The sequence below is a fragment of the Sphaerodactylus townsendi genome, linkage group LG16 (genome assembly GCF_021028975.2).
Source record: "Sphaerodactylus townsendi isolate TG3544 linkage group LG16, MPM_Stown_v2.3, whole genome shotgun sequence".
NCBI lineage: Eukaryota > Metazoa > Chordata > Lepidosauria > Squamata > Sphaerodactylidae > Sphaerodactylus > Sphaerodactylus townsendi.
Window position 1 is genome coordinate 11,012,607 of NC_059440.1, and position 16,269 is coordinate 11,028,875.

General features: G+C 51.5%; 1 protein-coding gene across 4 annotated transcripts in view; it reads left to right on the plus strand.

The window, feature by feature from the left end:
* Positions 1–16,269, plus strand: part of SMG6 (SMG6 nonsense mediated mRNA decay factor) — a 111,110-nt gene that overhangs the window by 7,285 nt on the left and 87,556 nt on the right. For all 4 annotated transcript variants that reach the window (XM_048518879.1, XM_048518880.1, XM_048518881.1 and 1 more), the window contains exons 3-9: positions 980–1,172; positions 4,496–4,606; positions 5,680–5,786; positions 6,978–7,056; positions 7,450–7,560; positions 7,655–7,849; positions 15,282–15,343. In XM_048518879.1, the coding sequence (XP_048374836.1) occupies positions 980–1,172; positions 4,496–4,606; positions 5,680–5,786; positions 6,978–7,056; positions 7,450–7,560; positions 7,655–7,849; positions 15,282–15,343 (858 nt within the window). The remainder of the gene's footprint in view (positions 1–979; positions 1,173–4,495; positions 4,607–5,679; positions 5,787–6,977; positions 7,057–7,449; positions 7,561–7,654; positions 7,850–15,281; positions 15,344–16,269) is intronic.

Consider the following 16,269-nt stretch of genomic DNA (forward strand, 5'->3'; position numbering starts at 1 on the left):
GTACTTTTTGGTGAAGAAAGCCATCCATCCTGCTCTTTGCATTACCCAGAGTTAGCAAGGGGCACCATGCTCTGTCCCAAACTCAGCTCCTCTCCAAGCAAGGCTGGGAGAAGGAACAAGCAGAAGATGGTGAAGAGTCTGTTTGTTATACAGACTGGCAAGAAAGTCAGGATAAGAACAGGAGGTCTCTCCTACCCCCTGGTGCAGAGAGACTTCTTTAATTCATCTGGTTGTTTCTCCTGCAGTCAAAGGTACTCTTATTTCACACCCCATCCCAGCTCAGGACTTGCTCCTGACTGAGTTCACATGAAGAGAGTTTGGATTTATAAAAAAACCCTTTCTCTCCTGTAAGGAGACTCAAAGGAGCTTACAATCTCCTTTCCCTCCCCCCCACCCCACCCCACCCCACAACAAACAGGCTGTGAGGTACGCGGGGCTGAGAGATCTCAGAACAACTGTGACTAGCCCAAGGTCACCCAGCTGCCATGTGTTGGAGTGCACAAGCTAATCAGGTTCCCCAGATAAGCCTCCACAGCTCAAGTGGCGGAATGGGGAATCAAACCCGGTTCTCCAGATTAGAGTGCACCTGCTCTTAACCACTACGCCACTGCTGCTCGGCATGGTGTTATGGGAGGAGTGTCTCCCTGTTCTTGAAGAGGAGCTCCTATTTTTTCCCCTCTTAGTTTTTCTCCTAGTTAGAACAGGTGGAAGGTTGGATCTAGACAAAACTGGCAGTTCCCACCCATTCTTTCTTCACACTGGACCTTCCATGTCATTCTTCAGAGTCCTGTGTTTCCCAGGGAGGTTGGGGGGAGCTAAAGAGGGACGAGGAAGTCATGGAAATTCCCTTCTGCTGATGGCAAACATAGTGTGGGTCCAAACACATTTAGACTGTCTTGAAGTTTTTTCATGGGCCCAGCCACAGGTGGCCTCAGCTGCAGTGTCTGCCTGTTGAGCAGCTGTGGGTATGCTTTTCCAGGGCTGAGATGCTGCAGCTTTACGAACGCTGCCTCCTGATCGACATTGAGTTTGCTGACACCCAGAACGTGGACCAACTTCTGTGGAAGAACGCCTTCTATCAGGTGATCGAAAAGTTCCGGCAGCTGCTCAAGGACCCCCTTGCCGAGAACAGCCAGGAGCTCCGCAGCAAACTGCTCCAGATCCTGGACGAGGTAACAGGAGGCCCAGCTCCTCCAGTCTGGTTTGGCTACGGGGTGGTGGTGGTGGAGAACTGGTGTCATCTTAATTGTGTGCCTATGTACATGTCACCTAGTGAAGAGGCGGAGCTACCAGGGGGCGCGTGTGGGTTGCATTGGGTGTATGTCTAGGGGGCATGGAAAATTCCCCCCCTGCAGCACCCCACTCCCCCGCCCCCCACCCCCATACTTACCTTATTGAAACAGTGCAGGCTAGAGAAGCGGCCTGTTCCCTTCAGGCTGGAAACAGCCTGGTGGGAACTACACTTCCCAGGAGACCTTGTGAGCCCCAAGGTCTCATGGGAAGTGTAGTTCCCACCAGGCCCTTTTCAGCCTGAAGGGAACAGACTGCTTTTCCATGCAAAACTAAGGTAAATGTGGATTTGTGGGGGGGAGGGGGCACAAAATGCTTTTGAGCACTCTGGCCCAGCTATGCCGGCACAGACTGATGGCTGCCCTTGGTTGTGGCGACTTCAGAGCCAGAATGTAGAGAAAAATCCTGAAAAGCCTCAGTTTCTTTAAAATTTCTACCATAAACTGAAGTTTAGTAGTTACACCTAGTCCTTGAGCTTTGTGTCTTACAAGACAGCATAGTAGATGTTTTGCAACAGGTGCTCAAATATACATTATATGAACATTGTATATACTGTAGTATGTACTGCAGTTAATCAATAATAACTACAGATATATTGTCAGAGGGAAATACCTAAATATTCTGGTTCTGAAGGTCAGCAAAAAGAGGGATTTGCTGAGGCCCTAAAACATAAGAACATAAGAACAAGCCAGCTGGATCAGACCAGAGTCCATCTAGTCCAGCTCTCTGCTACTCGCAGTGGCCCACCAGGTGCCATTGGGAGCTCACATGCAGGATGTGAAAGCAATGGCCATCTGCGGGAGCACCTGGACTGTTAAGGCATTTGCAATCTGAGATCAAGGCAGATCAAGACTGGTAGCCGTAGATCGACTTCTCCTCCATAAATCTATCCAAGCCCTTTTTAAAGCCATCCAGGTTAGTGGCCATCATCACCTCCTGTGGCAGCATATTCCAAACACCAATCACACGTTGCGTGAAGAAGTGTTTCCTTTTATTAGTCCTAATTCTTCCCCCCAGCATTTTCAATGGATGCCCCCTGGTTCTAGTATTGTGAGAAAGAGAGAAAAATTTCTCTCTGTCAACATTTTCTACCCCATGCATAATTTTATAGACTTCAATCATATCCCCACTCAAACGTCTCCTCTCCAAACCAAAGAGTCCCAAACGCTGCAGCCTCTCATCATAAGGAAGGTGCTCTAGTCCCTCAAACAGCAGGAGGACCCTTAAAAGGTCTCTGGAAGCTGGTGAAAACCGTCCAATGAAAATATCCTGTGGTCTTTCTTTGCACCAGCCTGTGTAACTGAAGGCTCCCACTGCTATGGAGAATGGTGAAGCTGCCCCTCAGATGTACTCCTGGTAATTGGAAGGTGCCTCTTTATTGTCCCCAATATAGACTTCTGACTCAGTTTAGTAGTTAGAACTGAGAAGCAACTTGCTGAGTCAGCCGTACAAGCTCCCTCAACCAAAGCATCACACACACACACTCTCTCTCTTTCCTCTGGTGGCGGGCTAATGAATTTGCTGCCTTGTGGTCATGGAGGACAAACACTGCAATCGAATTTGAATCTGGAAAACGCAAGGGCACCCAACTAAATGCAAGGAGGGGAGCACAGAAGGTTGTTTCAAAGTATTAGCTAGGAAATTAGGGTTAGGGTTAATTCATCTGGCTGTTTCTCCTGCAATCAAATCAGGGCCCCAAGATGTTGGAAATGGTGGCCAGTTTCCTAGTTAATACTTTGAAATAAACTTCTGGGCTCCCCTCCTTGCATAAATGATGTCTGTATACTCCTGATACTCTTTCCAGCTGTATCATTATATTAAACCCTATCTGGTGTACATTTTATATTCGATTTTTTCTTTCTGATGCCTAATAAACGTCAAGTTTGAATTTGACCCAACTAAATGGGAAATTGGGATAGGCCACTGTTGAAACCTGAGTTGTGACCCACCTGTTCTTTTGTTGGGCTTTGGCTGTGTGGCTTCAGTGTCTCCATTGGACCTACCTGTGGTTGTTTACTATGAACTGGGCATCTGAAGCGTGGGAGGCCTGACTTCAGTCCAGCACCGCCTGTTTTGTTTTCACGAGGCCCGCCACTGCATTTTCAGTTTGTCAACCGAGAGACCAAATTCAGGTTCATTTGGTTGTCAGTGGACAGGATGCTGCGGAATCCCGTTTCACCATTCTTGCAGGACAGTGCAGACTGAGGACATTCTAAGCCATGTTCTTGGCAAGAATCTCAGCTGGGGTGAAGTGGTCCACTGTAGACTAATTAGCAGTCAGCCTTCTGATACCTCCCCGCCCCCTGCCCCCCCCCTCGCCCCCCAGTCATCAGCAGTTCTAGAGGGAAAATACAGAAGGGTTGCTAGAAGAGAGAGGCTGTCTCTGTGCACGTTAAGGACAGTTGAATTCTCAGAACATTTTTTCTGTCCATTTTAGAATGCGAAATCTAAGATGATCAGTTCATTGGTCTAGGGCGCTCAGAGTCAGCCTGGGTTGAAAAGTTCCCTTCTGACAAAAACCGCAGGTTGCTATGCAAACTGTGAAGTTCTGAGAAGTATATAAAGTCCATCCTATCCAATCATTAATTTTTTAAAAAATTAAATAGATGTTAATAAACATTGTTTCATAGTCTTATTCGTACATTTAATATTTTGCTTTTAAAAGGCTACATAGGCCTTCAGATGTTTTGGACTCCAATGGTTTTAAATTTTAAGTTTTCCATTTCGCTGTTTTGTATGTATGTAGTAGTCGGTCAAACACCGTAATAATAAGCTGAACTAATGGCAGAGGTGTTAAGGAGCTCTGTGCTTCTGAGCTGGAAGTGCTCCTGGCTGTCAGGGATCCTAATTGCCCATGAGAGGGGCCAGAACTAGGTGCTGAGAGTCATCTTCTCCTCCTGACCAGTGTGGTGTAGTGGTTAAGAGCAGGTGCACTCTAATTTGGAGAACCAGGTTCGATTCCCCGCTCTGCCACATGAGCTGTGAAGGCTTATCTGGGGAACCAGATTAGCCTGTGCACTCCAGCACACGCCAGCTGGGCTGGTCACAGCTTTTTGGAGCTCTCTGGGCGCCACCCACCTCATAGGATGTTTGTTGTGGGGCGGGGGGGGGGGGAAGGGAAAGGAGATGGTAAACCCCTTTGAGTCTCCTTATAGGAGAGAAAAGGGGGTATAAATCCAAACTCATCTTCTTCTTTCCTTCGCAGGGCACACTTTTCTTTGATGGCTTGCTGCAGAAGCTGCAAGTATCTTACAAGTTCAAGCTGGCGGATTACATGGATGGCATGGCTGTTCGCAGCAAGCCCCTGCAGAAGATGGTGAGTCCTGACGCTGCTCCCGGCCAGAAAAGGCGGTGTGGGGGCTTGCTTCTTCCTCAGTCAGGGGGGCTGGAAGTTTCATGGGTGGCAGCCACATGGGCCTTTGCAAGGCTATGTCTTAAGGCCAAATTAGATGTGACACAGGGACACTCGTGGCTGACACTGCTGCCATTTTTAAATTGTCTTAAAAGGCTACAAGAGCTAAGTTTTACTCTCCACGCCCATCACCCTCTTTTCCCCTGCTGTGTTGGCATTTGAAAATATTGCGGGGGGGGGGGGGGGGGGGCTCTCATTTGGAGCCAAATCAGGATTGAGCCCTCACTCCATTTTAAAGTCATTTTAAGTGGAAGTGGTGTCCGTGCGGATTACTGTCTTGTCTAATCTTGCTCTTTGAGTTGCGTGAGAACATAAGAAAAGCCACACTGGATCAAATTAAAGGCCGATCATGTCCATCAGTCTGTTTATACAGTGGCCAACTAGATGCCTGTAGCCCAGCGGTTCTCAACCTGTGGGTCGCGACCCCTTTGGGGGTTGAACAACCCTTTCACAGGGGTTGCTAAGACCAGTGGTCTACAACCTGCAGCTCTCCAGATGTTCATGGACTACAATTCCCATTGGGCTGATGGGAATTGTAGTCCATGAACATCTGGAGAGCCACAGGTTTCAGACCCCTGCCTGAGACCATCGGAAAACACATATTTCCGATGGTCTTAGGAACTGAGACACAAATAATTTTATGGTTGGGGGTCACCACAAGATGAGGAAACTGTATTAAAGGGTTGTGGCATTAGGAAGGTTGAGAACCACTGCTCTAGGCAGTTTCACAGCACCCAATAAATCGGCCTGCTCTTCTGATACTAGGCATGCATCACGACACATTCCAAATAAATGTGTGAATGTCATTTTTTGCCAATACCCTTTTGAAACTTGCCGTCTTTCTTTGATCCCTTTACCATGTGAGAGTTTCCTGCAGAGGCCTATCCGCAGTCTTCCTTGTGCTCTCCCCCACCAGTTGTCTGGCTGCCAGCCAACTGCTGGCATCCATGGTGTCTCATTGACTCTGCCTTTGCCAGGTGAAATACGCTCTCATCAGTGCCCAGAGGAGCCTGATCTGCCAAGGGGACATCTGCAGGTACATGGAGCAAGGCAGCGACACACCAAACTACGGGAGAGCGCGAAGGTGAGAGGGAACGCTGCTGCTCTGCAAAATGCAGCTGGGGGGCGTCTTGGTGTGGCCTGGGCCCCAGCTGATCCTGGATTGGGCTGTGCTGGGCAGGCAGGAGGCTGTGAAGTCTCTAGAATGTGGATGACAGAACCATGTACCATGAGGGGAAACGTAAGAGTGGAAAGGAGCTGGGCGTTGTTCAGGAAATCAACTTTAGCTGTTGTGCTGAGGAGTTCGGCAGGAGTTGTACCTGGGGCAGTTCTGCCAGCGTGGTGTAGTGGTTAAGAGCAGGTGCACCCTAATCTGGAGAACTGGGTTTGATTCCCCATTCTGCCACTTGAGCTGTGGAGGCTTATCTGGGGAATTCAGGTTAGCCTGTGCACTCCCACACACGCCAGCTGGGTGACCTTGGGCTAGTCACAGTTCTTTGGAGCTTTCTCAGCCCCACCCACTTCACAGGGTGCTTGTTGTGAGGTCGGGGGGAGTGAAAGGAGATTGTAAACCCTTAAAGGAGAGAAAAGGGGGATATAATTCCAAACTCCTCCTCCTCTTCTTCTTCTACTACTACTACTACTAGTAGTAGTAGTAGTACTACTACTGCATGTGCGTGCTGCTTTCCTGAGCAACAGAAGCAAGGCCTCTGCCCCAAAGGGGCATGCATTTGGAATTTCACTAGTAGAGAAGGCAGCAGAGGGAAATCACAGGGGTTAGATGACAGATTCCATGGGTGAATGTGAACATGCAGGTGCAGAGACCTCCAGTCTTCATTCCACTTGCAAGCAAGGAATCAGGGAGAAGCCAAAGGCACCATGGAACACATAGGATTCAGCTGTCTTTCTAGGCCTAAGCAGGCCTGAGTCTGGCCAGTGTTTGGATGTGCAAACTTCTCCATGTTGCCTTAAGTTCTGTTGTGGGAAAAAAAGCTGGGATGTAAATGTAATCAAGTAAATTAACAAGTGGTGGAAAAGGCGGGTTTTGAGGCAGGAATTGAAAAACAGAGGGGAAGATTTCGCTATCTAGTTGTTTGGGGCAAGCATTGCAAATGTAAGGGGTAGCAGTGGCATTCTGTAGCCACAGGCAGCCTGTGGGGGGTGGGGCCAAGAGCACCAGCCTTCTGGCTGGATTTAATGCCTGTAAGCCCCAGTTTAATGTCCTTGGTCTTACCAAAGGCCGGATTGTCAGTTTCACCGTCACTTTCGTCCTCAGCTGGTACATGAAGGCACAGCACGTCGCCCCCAAGAACGGACGTCCATATAATCAGTTGGCTCTCCTCGCTGTCTACACGGTAAGATACAGTCCGAACTTAAATCGCCTGAACTCTGTAGCTTTGAGAAAGGTGAACCGAGCTGTGATTAGTTAGACCTGCTGTGAAATGCCTGCTGCTGCTGACAAGGGACCCTGGGTGGGTCTGAATGATACATTTTGGGCATGTGTAGGTTGTTTCTTAAAAAACCTTTTGGCCCAAAGTCCTGCCCCCCCCCCCCCCACACACACACACCCCTGGTTCCTCTCTGTTCTCTTCTGCTCCACTGAGTGCTGGAGGGATACCTGTGGTAGATTCTTTGGTAGATTCTTTGGAGTGGTGAATCCCAAGGTCCCCTAGAGCTGGTGCCTCTGGAAGAGGTCACACAGAGACCCTGCTAGTTCTTGTAGTGGCCGTCTGGTTGTTTCTTTGCAGAGGAGGAAGTTGGATGCCGTGTTCTACTATATGCGCAGCTTGGCCGCCAGCAACCCCATCCTGACTGCCAAGGAAAGCCTCATGAGCCTCTTTGAGGAGATCAAGCGGAAGGTGAGGGGACGGGAGGGCCTTTCTCGGCCTCCTTCCAAGGCCCTGTAGTGCCCTCTCCCACCCTAGTGTCTTGTCTCCGTTCTCCTCTGCATAGGTTGAGCAGGTGGAACAGAAGCAGAGTCCCAGCCGGAGGGGGAAGGGGAAGAATGCGGCGTTCCGGCCCGTCGGCGACGATGCCACCCGCCTGGAGTTGTGGATCCATCCTTCTCACCCTCGCTCCTCCCAGAGCCACGAGTCCGGCCGAGACTCAGAGCAAGACAACGGGCTCGGGAGCCTCAGCCCCACTGATGTGAGTCTTGTGGTGCCAGGATGTGGCTTTCTTTCTGGACGTTTTATGAATGGGACCTCTGGGCACCCTGAGAGGGTTGGCTCTGCATTGGGCAATGTTCCCTCCTGCCACTGTGTGGAGCTGTTTCTCCTGTTTTGCCAAGCTGGAGAGGAACCTCCATGCCCAGGACAGGCACAGACCGGAGGAGCAGTGTTGTGGCTGTTCTCTTTGCTTGCTTTCTAGCCAACCTGATTTGCAGCAGCAGGGGCAGCACACGTGCAAGTTGGCTGTTAACAGGTTGTCTAGCAGCTTGTATGCCCCAAGCCAAACAGCAACGCTGCTTCCGAGAGAGAGGTGTAGTGGTTAAGAGCAGGTGGGTTCTAATCTGGAGAACCGGGTCTGATTCCCACTCCTCCACCTGAGTGGCAGAGGCTTATCTGGTGAACCAGATGTGTTTCCGCACCCTACATTCCTGCTGGGTGACCTTGGCTGGTCGCAGTTCTCTCAGAACTCTCAGCCCCACCTGTCTCCCAAGGTGTGGGGAGAGGAAGGGAAAAGGAGTTTGCAAGCCACCTTGAGTCTCCTTACAGGAGAGAAAGGTGGAGTATAAATCCAAACTTCTTCTTCTAATAGAGGAAGGTTTTTAGTGTGGTAGAATGACTCCTGTGGGCTTTGGCTGTTGTGTTTCTTGCAGTTGCTTTTGGTGCCCTGCAGCTGGGATGCAGGGAACAGCAGTTCTGCTAATGATGAGGCAAGGGGCCCAGGAGGAGGGGGCACATTTCCTGCCTGGCACAGGGTTATCATTAGGCCCCTGGGCACCCTCATGGTCTGCTTCCAAAGAAGCAAGGCTACTGGGACCAAGGCTCCACTGGCCAGGGAAGCACATGGCAGTAATGGTGGAGTGGGGCAGGAGGCCGTGCCGGCCTTGGGCTGCCTGTTCTGGAATAGAGGGCTGTGATGATCCGTGACTGAGGCTTGCCTTGCCCTTGAGCTGACAGAACATCAGTGGCAGAACCATATCGCACGAGTTGTGGCATCGTACGGGAATTGGTTTGGGGTATGACATTGGCTGGGTCTCTTCTATTCCACCTGTGTTTGGCCCATGGTGGCTTCCAGAAGGAAAATATCTCTAGACCAATGAGATGTACTGAAGAGCTGTTGACTGGGGTTGGGAAGTCAGTGCCGGACAGCTGACCTCTTGCAGCGCTCTCTCCAGTGTCTGGCTTGCCCTGTTAATGGTGACGCCCGGCAGAGAAATTTGGAGCGCCAACACAGCCATTGCAAGATTTGGTTGCTTGCTGTGCCGTGCTCAAAAGGTATCACAGAGATCTGCAACTGGGCATATTAAAGCGTACGCTAGGATTCTTTTTTTCCACTTTCTGTTTCAGAGAGAGTTCGCAGGTTGGGGTTCTCGCCCTCACATCTTGACTGGCAATCTTCGTGCTGCTTCTCCCCCCCCCCCCCCCCGCCCCACGCTGTGCTACTTGACCCCGGTCACCAAAACCACTTCAGGGCTTTATTTTGACTTGAGCTGTTTCATTTCGAGCTCGTGAGGTTGAGTCTCTTTCCTCTAAACGAGGGAGAAGTTCTCTGGGGAGGAAGCCACGGGCACCAGGCTGCAGTTGGGCTGGTTAGACGCGGAAACCACATGCCCAGCTCTGCTGGCTTTGGTACGTGACGCACGGCATGCGGCTCCGGGTGGCTGCTGTTCCCACCCCGACCGACAACCGCTGCTGTCCCCAGTTCCCAACACTTGAGAGCAGAAGCTGTCTGGGGCATTGAGCTAGCGTCCTATCCCTGTAGCTTGAGCGTCACGCTCTCAGACCTGTCCACAAGTTTATAGCAGAACCTGCCAGCAGCCTTTCTCTTCCGTCTTAACCCGCTTGACCTTTTGTTAGCACCTGTGAGGGGGAGGGTGAAGTTACCACCAAGAGTTTCCAGACGTGCAGAGGAAACTTGCCATTTGTGGTAGAAAGGAAGAGGACGGGAGGGCTTCGACAGACAGGGGGCTCCTTGCAAGGTCAGGAGAAGTCTCTGTTGTCCTAGTGGACAAGCAACCCCCCCCCCTCCAGTCCTGGACATCCCTCGTGCTTTCTGCAGAGACTTAAGCTGCTGCTTTGGTTTGGACCAGACCTGTGTCTTTTAAAAAAAAAAAAAAAACCCCTCTGAATATGAGGTGTCAACCAAGAGTGATTGCTTCTCTTGTGTTCTTTTTGCAAAGCGTTCTCGTCCTTCGTCAGCTGCGGGGAAGGGCGAAGTGTTCAGCAGCATGATGAAGGGCCTACCCCCCCCACCATCCCCTTCTGCTCACAGTCCTGCCCTGCCATTCGCTGACTTCTGAGGCTTCAAGCTTCCAAGTTCACGAGAAGCAGCAAGGGCTAGAATCTTTCAGAGAAGTGGATAGAACGCGAAGAGGTTTGGTCTGTTGGGTTCTGCGTTCAGTCCTAGTTTGCTCGGTTTAGTCCAAGGGCTGGCAGAGAGGAGCGTGCCCAGGGATCTTGGTGCCCGAGCACTGTTGCACAGGAGGGGCTTGTGTACATTCTGCTCTCATTCCCAGAAGCTCCAGGCAACGGAGATGGTTTCACATAAATGCACGCATGTGCTGTGTTGTGTTCACAGCAAGCCCATGCTTTAGAACTGAGTGTGTGTGACTCGTCTTTCTACAAGCGGACAAGACTGTGGCTCTGGAAACTGGAGGTCTGTTGAGTGGTCTTGCTTGTCTGCTAGTTTGGACCCCATCAGGTACCCCCCCCCCCCCCGGGTAAAAGGATTGTCACCTCCGTCCACATCCGGTATCTCAGCGAAGACCTCTTTTTCCAACCCCGTCCGATGGCACATTCTGCTCTGCAGATGCGCAGGGAGAAGGTTTGCCGTCCTTGATAAAGAACAGATACCGAAATTTACTTCCAAACCTGAAGTCACAATTTTTAACTTGAAACAGCTTCTCTCTACCCTCCTCCCCCCCCCTTCCCCAGCAGCTGTGTTGGAATTCTTCCCTTATTTGGTCCCCTGTTCCCATCTGGGAACCAATGTCCAGGTGCCTTTTTCGGCTCTTGGGATGAGGCCAGAAGGGCTTGGGCCTGTACCCAGGTCTCTGATCTGGCCTCAGCCACCTGCCTGCCAGGGGCCCTTATGGGGGAAGGACTGGAAAGGCCTGTTGCAGGACCCCTCCCCTGCCCCCTGCCAGCAGGATTGGCTCATTGGTGGCTGGGGCAGAATGGAAGAGATGAAAGAAAAGGACAACTCGCTAACAACCAGCTGGGTCTGGAATTTATGCCCTACGAGGAGAGACTTAAGGAACTGGGTATTCTTGGTGAAGAGAAGGTTAAGAGGTGACATGACAGCCATGTTAGATATTTGAAGGGACATCATGTTGGTGAGGGAGCAAGCTTGTTTACTGCTGCCTCACAGACCAGGAGGAATGGGTTCAAGGTGGAGGAGAAGAGATTCCACCTCAACATCAGGAAAAACTTCCTGACAGTCAGGGCTATTCGACAGTAGAACGCACTACCTCAGAGTGTGGTGGAATCTCCTGCTTTGGAGGATTTTAAAGAGAGGCTGGATGGCAATCTGTCAGGAGTGCTTTGGTTGTGTGTTCCTGCACGGCAGGGGGTTGGACTTGATGGCTCTTGGGGTCTCTTCCAAGTGATTCTGTGCCCAGATCTGCTGTTCTCAACCAGATGTTTGCTGTTGCTAAAGTGAGGGTTCAAAGCAGGCATTTAGTATTGTCTGTTGGTAAGCAGGTCTGCTGCTTAGGAAGCCTCTGTGTAGCTTTCTTTTTTTCCTGCATCCCCCTTCACCGACTTATCCCCGGGACATTTGCGCCAGGGGGCATCCCTGCTGGGCTTCAGGTACGGCAAGAGCCGGAGCCCCCTCCTGTCCTGTGGCAGGGCAGCCTCAGTTCGGTTTCAGCCTTTGCGCCCGTCCCTCCTGAGGTCAAGGCGAGGGTTTGCGTGAGAGGGCAACTGGGAAAGCCGTGATGCAACGGAGCTGTCAGGGCAGCAGGAAGTGGTGGGGGACTTTTTCCTCTCTGCGGCTCACAGGCGGGAGAGGTGCAGTTTGCCACCGCAGCTTTGGGGAAGTGTTCCTCTTCCCCACTGCTGCCACAAAGAGCAGGTGACGCTGCTTCCTCTCCCAGGGCCAGGTCTCTGTTTCCCTCTGCCTGTGAGAAGCAGGAGGTTCCCAGGGGCCTGGTAGGCAGGTGAGTCACATGAGGAGAGGAGTCATTTGGAAAGCAGCCGCTGGCCCGGATTTGACCCCTTCATGCTGTCTCTGCCCCAGTGCTGAGTTTGTCAGGGTGACAGAGCTGCTGTAGGGTTCCGCTGGTTGGCATCAGGTTTATAGTCACTGACTGACTGCACTATAATGTGCCTCCCTGCCCTCCCCAGGACCTTTGCCCTTCCGGATTTTCAGGGGAGGAAATGCTGAGGCATATTGAGCCCTACCACACCTCTTAGACTGTGCGCTGTTTCTAGCCCCACAGCAAACCCCACAGTAAGCCAGCGTGGTGCAGTGCTTAAGAGCATGTTCACTCTAATATGGAGAACTGGGTTTGGAGAACCCAGTTCTCCATATTAGAGAATATGGAGAACTCTGAATGGCAGAGGCTTATTGGGTGAACCAGATTAGCTTGGGCATTCTGACACACACCAGCTGGGTGACCTTGGGCTAGCCGCAGTTCTTCGGAGCTCTCTCAGCCCCACCCACCTCACAGGGTGTTTGTTATGTGGAGAGAAACCCTTTGAGTCTCCTTACAGGAGAGAAAGGGGGATATAAATCTAATCTCCTCTTCCACCTCCTCCTCCTCCTCCTCCTCCTCCTCCTCCTCCTCCTCCAACTGCACTGTTTCCAGCCCCCCAGATCCAACCATGGGGGAGACAAGCAGCACAGGCTGTCAAAAGCGTAAGCCAAAGGGGGCAGGCCTTGGAGTGTTTTGGTCTCTGACGTCAGTGCTCAGAAGCGCCCAGTTTGCTTCAGTTTCCAGTACACTCACCAAATGCAAATTGGGGGGGGGGGGGTAGGTAGGCATTGCAGGTCTTTATCCAGCAGTGAGGTGGGAATGTGCTAGTGTGGCAGGGGCCAAGGTTAGGGCAAGGCGACCACATATTTGTGGAGGGATTGGGAGAGCACCACCTGCGTCTTGGCCTTCACCTCCCTTTCCCTGGAGTTACGCTGTCCCCGTTTCAGCCTTACATCTGCAAAGAGGGAGGCAAGTGGTAGTTGTCTTTCCTTTCTTTGGCACCCTGTGGTGTCCCCACCCTTCCTCCAAGGAGCCCATGGCAGCACAGATGAGGCCATCTTACGCAGGATGCATCTGGCTTAGGGTCCCCCTCCCAGTTTCTGCTCCCTGATCTCGATCCAGCACTCCATCCCGGTGCTGCTCCCTCCACGCACGCAGGTTCTTTGCTTGGTTGTAACAGTGCCGATTCCACAAGAGAGAATAACAGAGCGGGCTCTCTTATCCACCAGTGAGCTTAGGGAGCTCAAGAAGGCGGGCCCACGGTTCAGCGTTTAAGCAGCTGGTTGGCAGTCATTCTGTGTTCATTCCATGAAATTTCCAGCAAAGAAAGGTCTGGTCTTAGGGGTTGTGAAAGCCCTGTGCTTGAGACCCCGGAGAGAAACCGCCGGTCAGAGCGGACTAGAATGCACCAAGAGCCAACGTGGTGTAGTGGTTAAGAGCAGGTGGATTCTAATCTGGAGAACCAGGTTTGATTCCCCACTCCTTCACCTGCGTGGCAGAGGCTTATCTGGTGAATCAGATGTGTTTCCACACTCTTACATTCCTGCCGGGTGACCTTGGGCTAGTCACAGTTCTCTCAGAGTTCTCTCAGCCCCACCTACATCACAAGGTGTCTGTTGTGAGGAGAGGAAGGGAAAGGCTCTTGTAAGACACCTTGAGTCTCCTTACAGGAGAGAAAGGTGGGATATAAATCCAAACTACTACTACTCCTTCTTCAAGGTTCTGACTCCATCTAAAGCATTGTTTTCCAACATGGTGCTTATGGGTCCCATGGCACTCGCCAATACCAAGTGTTCTTAGGAAGTGGGTGGGGCCAAGTAGGGTTTCTGATGGACTGTTGATTTGATTGGCTGCGCAGGTGTTGCTTTGGCAGCCGCTGCCACCACAGTGCAAAGATCTACCCCGTGTTACTGAAGTTAGGCTGTGACAATCATTTTCTGACCATCTCCCCCTCCTGCAGCAACTGTTTTGTTGCTGTGCCCAATGTGTCGTGTCAGAATTCTAGAACTGCCCGCAGGCTCAAAAAGGTTGGGGAATCCTGGTGTAAAGCATCTTAGTGTGTAGGATGTTGTGGGTTTCCGGGTTGTATGGCCATGTTCCAGTAGTATTTTCCTGACGCTGGCATCTTCAGAGGGTCTAGATTCCAGCCACAGATGCAGGCAAAATGCTGGAATACAATACTACTGGAATGTGGCCACACAACCTGGAAAACCCACAACATCCTAGTGATTCCGGCCGTGACACACTTGCTGACTATTAGGGAGCAAGAAGCTGGCCTTGCCTAGGGTTGGCAGAGGGGAGCAGGGCCAGGGTCTTGCTTCAGGCAGCGGAGATGGTTATACATAAGTGCATATGCGCCATTTTGAGTTCACTGAGTGTGTGTGGCTGGCCCAAGGACTGCTAGTTGGTTTCATGTGAACAGGGCTCTGAGCCCAGGACTCTAACCACTACACCAGGCTGCCCCTTTAAAAGCCGGAGATGCAGGGAGAGGAAGCAAACCTGACTGGAACAACCAGAGAGATCCTAGGTGGTGTTTTGATATAGAAGAGTGTGGTGTCACTCAAAGGTTGGAGGACTCTTTCTCTAGGGCTGGCTTGGCTGTGGGCCGTGGAGGTGGCTTGGTTCTGGGCTCTCCTCTGTGCGTGGGTGCATGGGGCAGTGTCGCATGGGTGCGGCCGCTGGCATGCTTGCTCAGTGGCGCTGTGCATGTACTCATCATGCTTTCAGTCCCGGCTGGTATATTTTCCTCTCCTCCAGTCAGCTTTGAAAGGTCTTCCTGACTTGCCTGGCTGGGCTCTGGCCATTCCATTTCCTTGCAGGGCTGGTTCTTTCACAGGGTCTCTGCTTGCTGGGCTGCAGGGGGGGGGGGGGAGGGTCCAGTGACTTTGAGAGCCCTGGCAGTTTTGGAAGAGGAAGTTATCCCCTCCCCCTGCCCCTCGCCCGCTCCCATTGCAGAGGGGGCTGGCCGCCAGCAGAGGGTGCCGTACACTTGGCGTGGCTCTCCGGCCCAGCTGTTTGGCACTCGTGAGCGAGGGCCGGGGCACGGCCATTTGGTTCCCATCTGCCTACCCACCCCCACATCCCAGCCAGGTTATCCTGTCACCCGGGACTGTGAGCTCGTTCACAGGAAAGGGGAGAAAGAGAGCAGAGTTTGAATTGTTTTCTCATCTTCTTTGCCATCTCTTTTCCCCCCTCTCTTTTCCCCCCATGCAGCTGAGCAAAAGGCTTGTCCTGAGTTTTCTCCATGCCCATGGGAAGCTGTTTACCAGGATTGGGTAAGGCTGCAGGATGTTGGTTTTATTTTCCTACATTACGAGGCCTTTTGGAATTTAATATTGTTAGCAACTGGGCTTGTGTTTGGAGCTGAGGGCACAGGGCGTGAAGCTGACAGGCCTGGCCCCTTTGGCCTTGACTTGAGGGCAAGGCAGGGGTGGGCCTGTCAGTCCTTTGGGGCATGGGTGAGGTCAGGGGGCAGCAGAAATGACCCTGGAGCTCCGCCTCTGCCTTGTGATATCAAGCCAAAGCCCATCTAATTCTGCCAGATCCCTCGGGGAAGTCCATAGAGAAAGGCCTGAAGGTCAAAGTTTCTCGTTGTTTGTCCATGTATCTAAAGATAAGCTGCCACTGTACTTGGAGGTTCCATTTAGCTATTGTGGCTGTTACTTATCAACAAGCCTCTCTTCCAGGAATTTCTTCTTACAAAAGTAGACAATGAATTTCGAAGCGAGTTGGACTTCCAGTGTTTTGTTACTAGTTTTGTTTCCTGTGACTGCAGAACGATTGGCAGACCCTTTCTGTTGGCAGCTGGGAACAACTGGGCATCTGTCTGAAGAGGGCTCCCTTCTTGGCCATTCTTACCAGGCGTATTAAATAAATGCTTAACTTGCTGTGGACCTGATTTGGTTTTGGAATTATTTTTTTTGAGCTGAAGTGAGAATGGCCAAAGGGCCACTCTGTGCAGTGGCCATTGGTTGGAACATACACAGCACAACAAACATGGAAGTGGTTTCTCTGTCTCTTCCCAGAGGCTGCTTCTACAATAAAAGTATTTAGCATCCCCCCCCCCCCCACACACACACACACTTTTCAGAGTGGTTCACACATGGAGAATACAATCCTGTATGGAAGACCAGGCTGGTTATCTTCCAGAGCGCCAGCATAGTGAATAAGAGCAGGTGGATTCTAATTTGGAGAGCCAGGT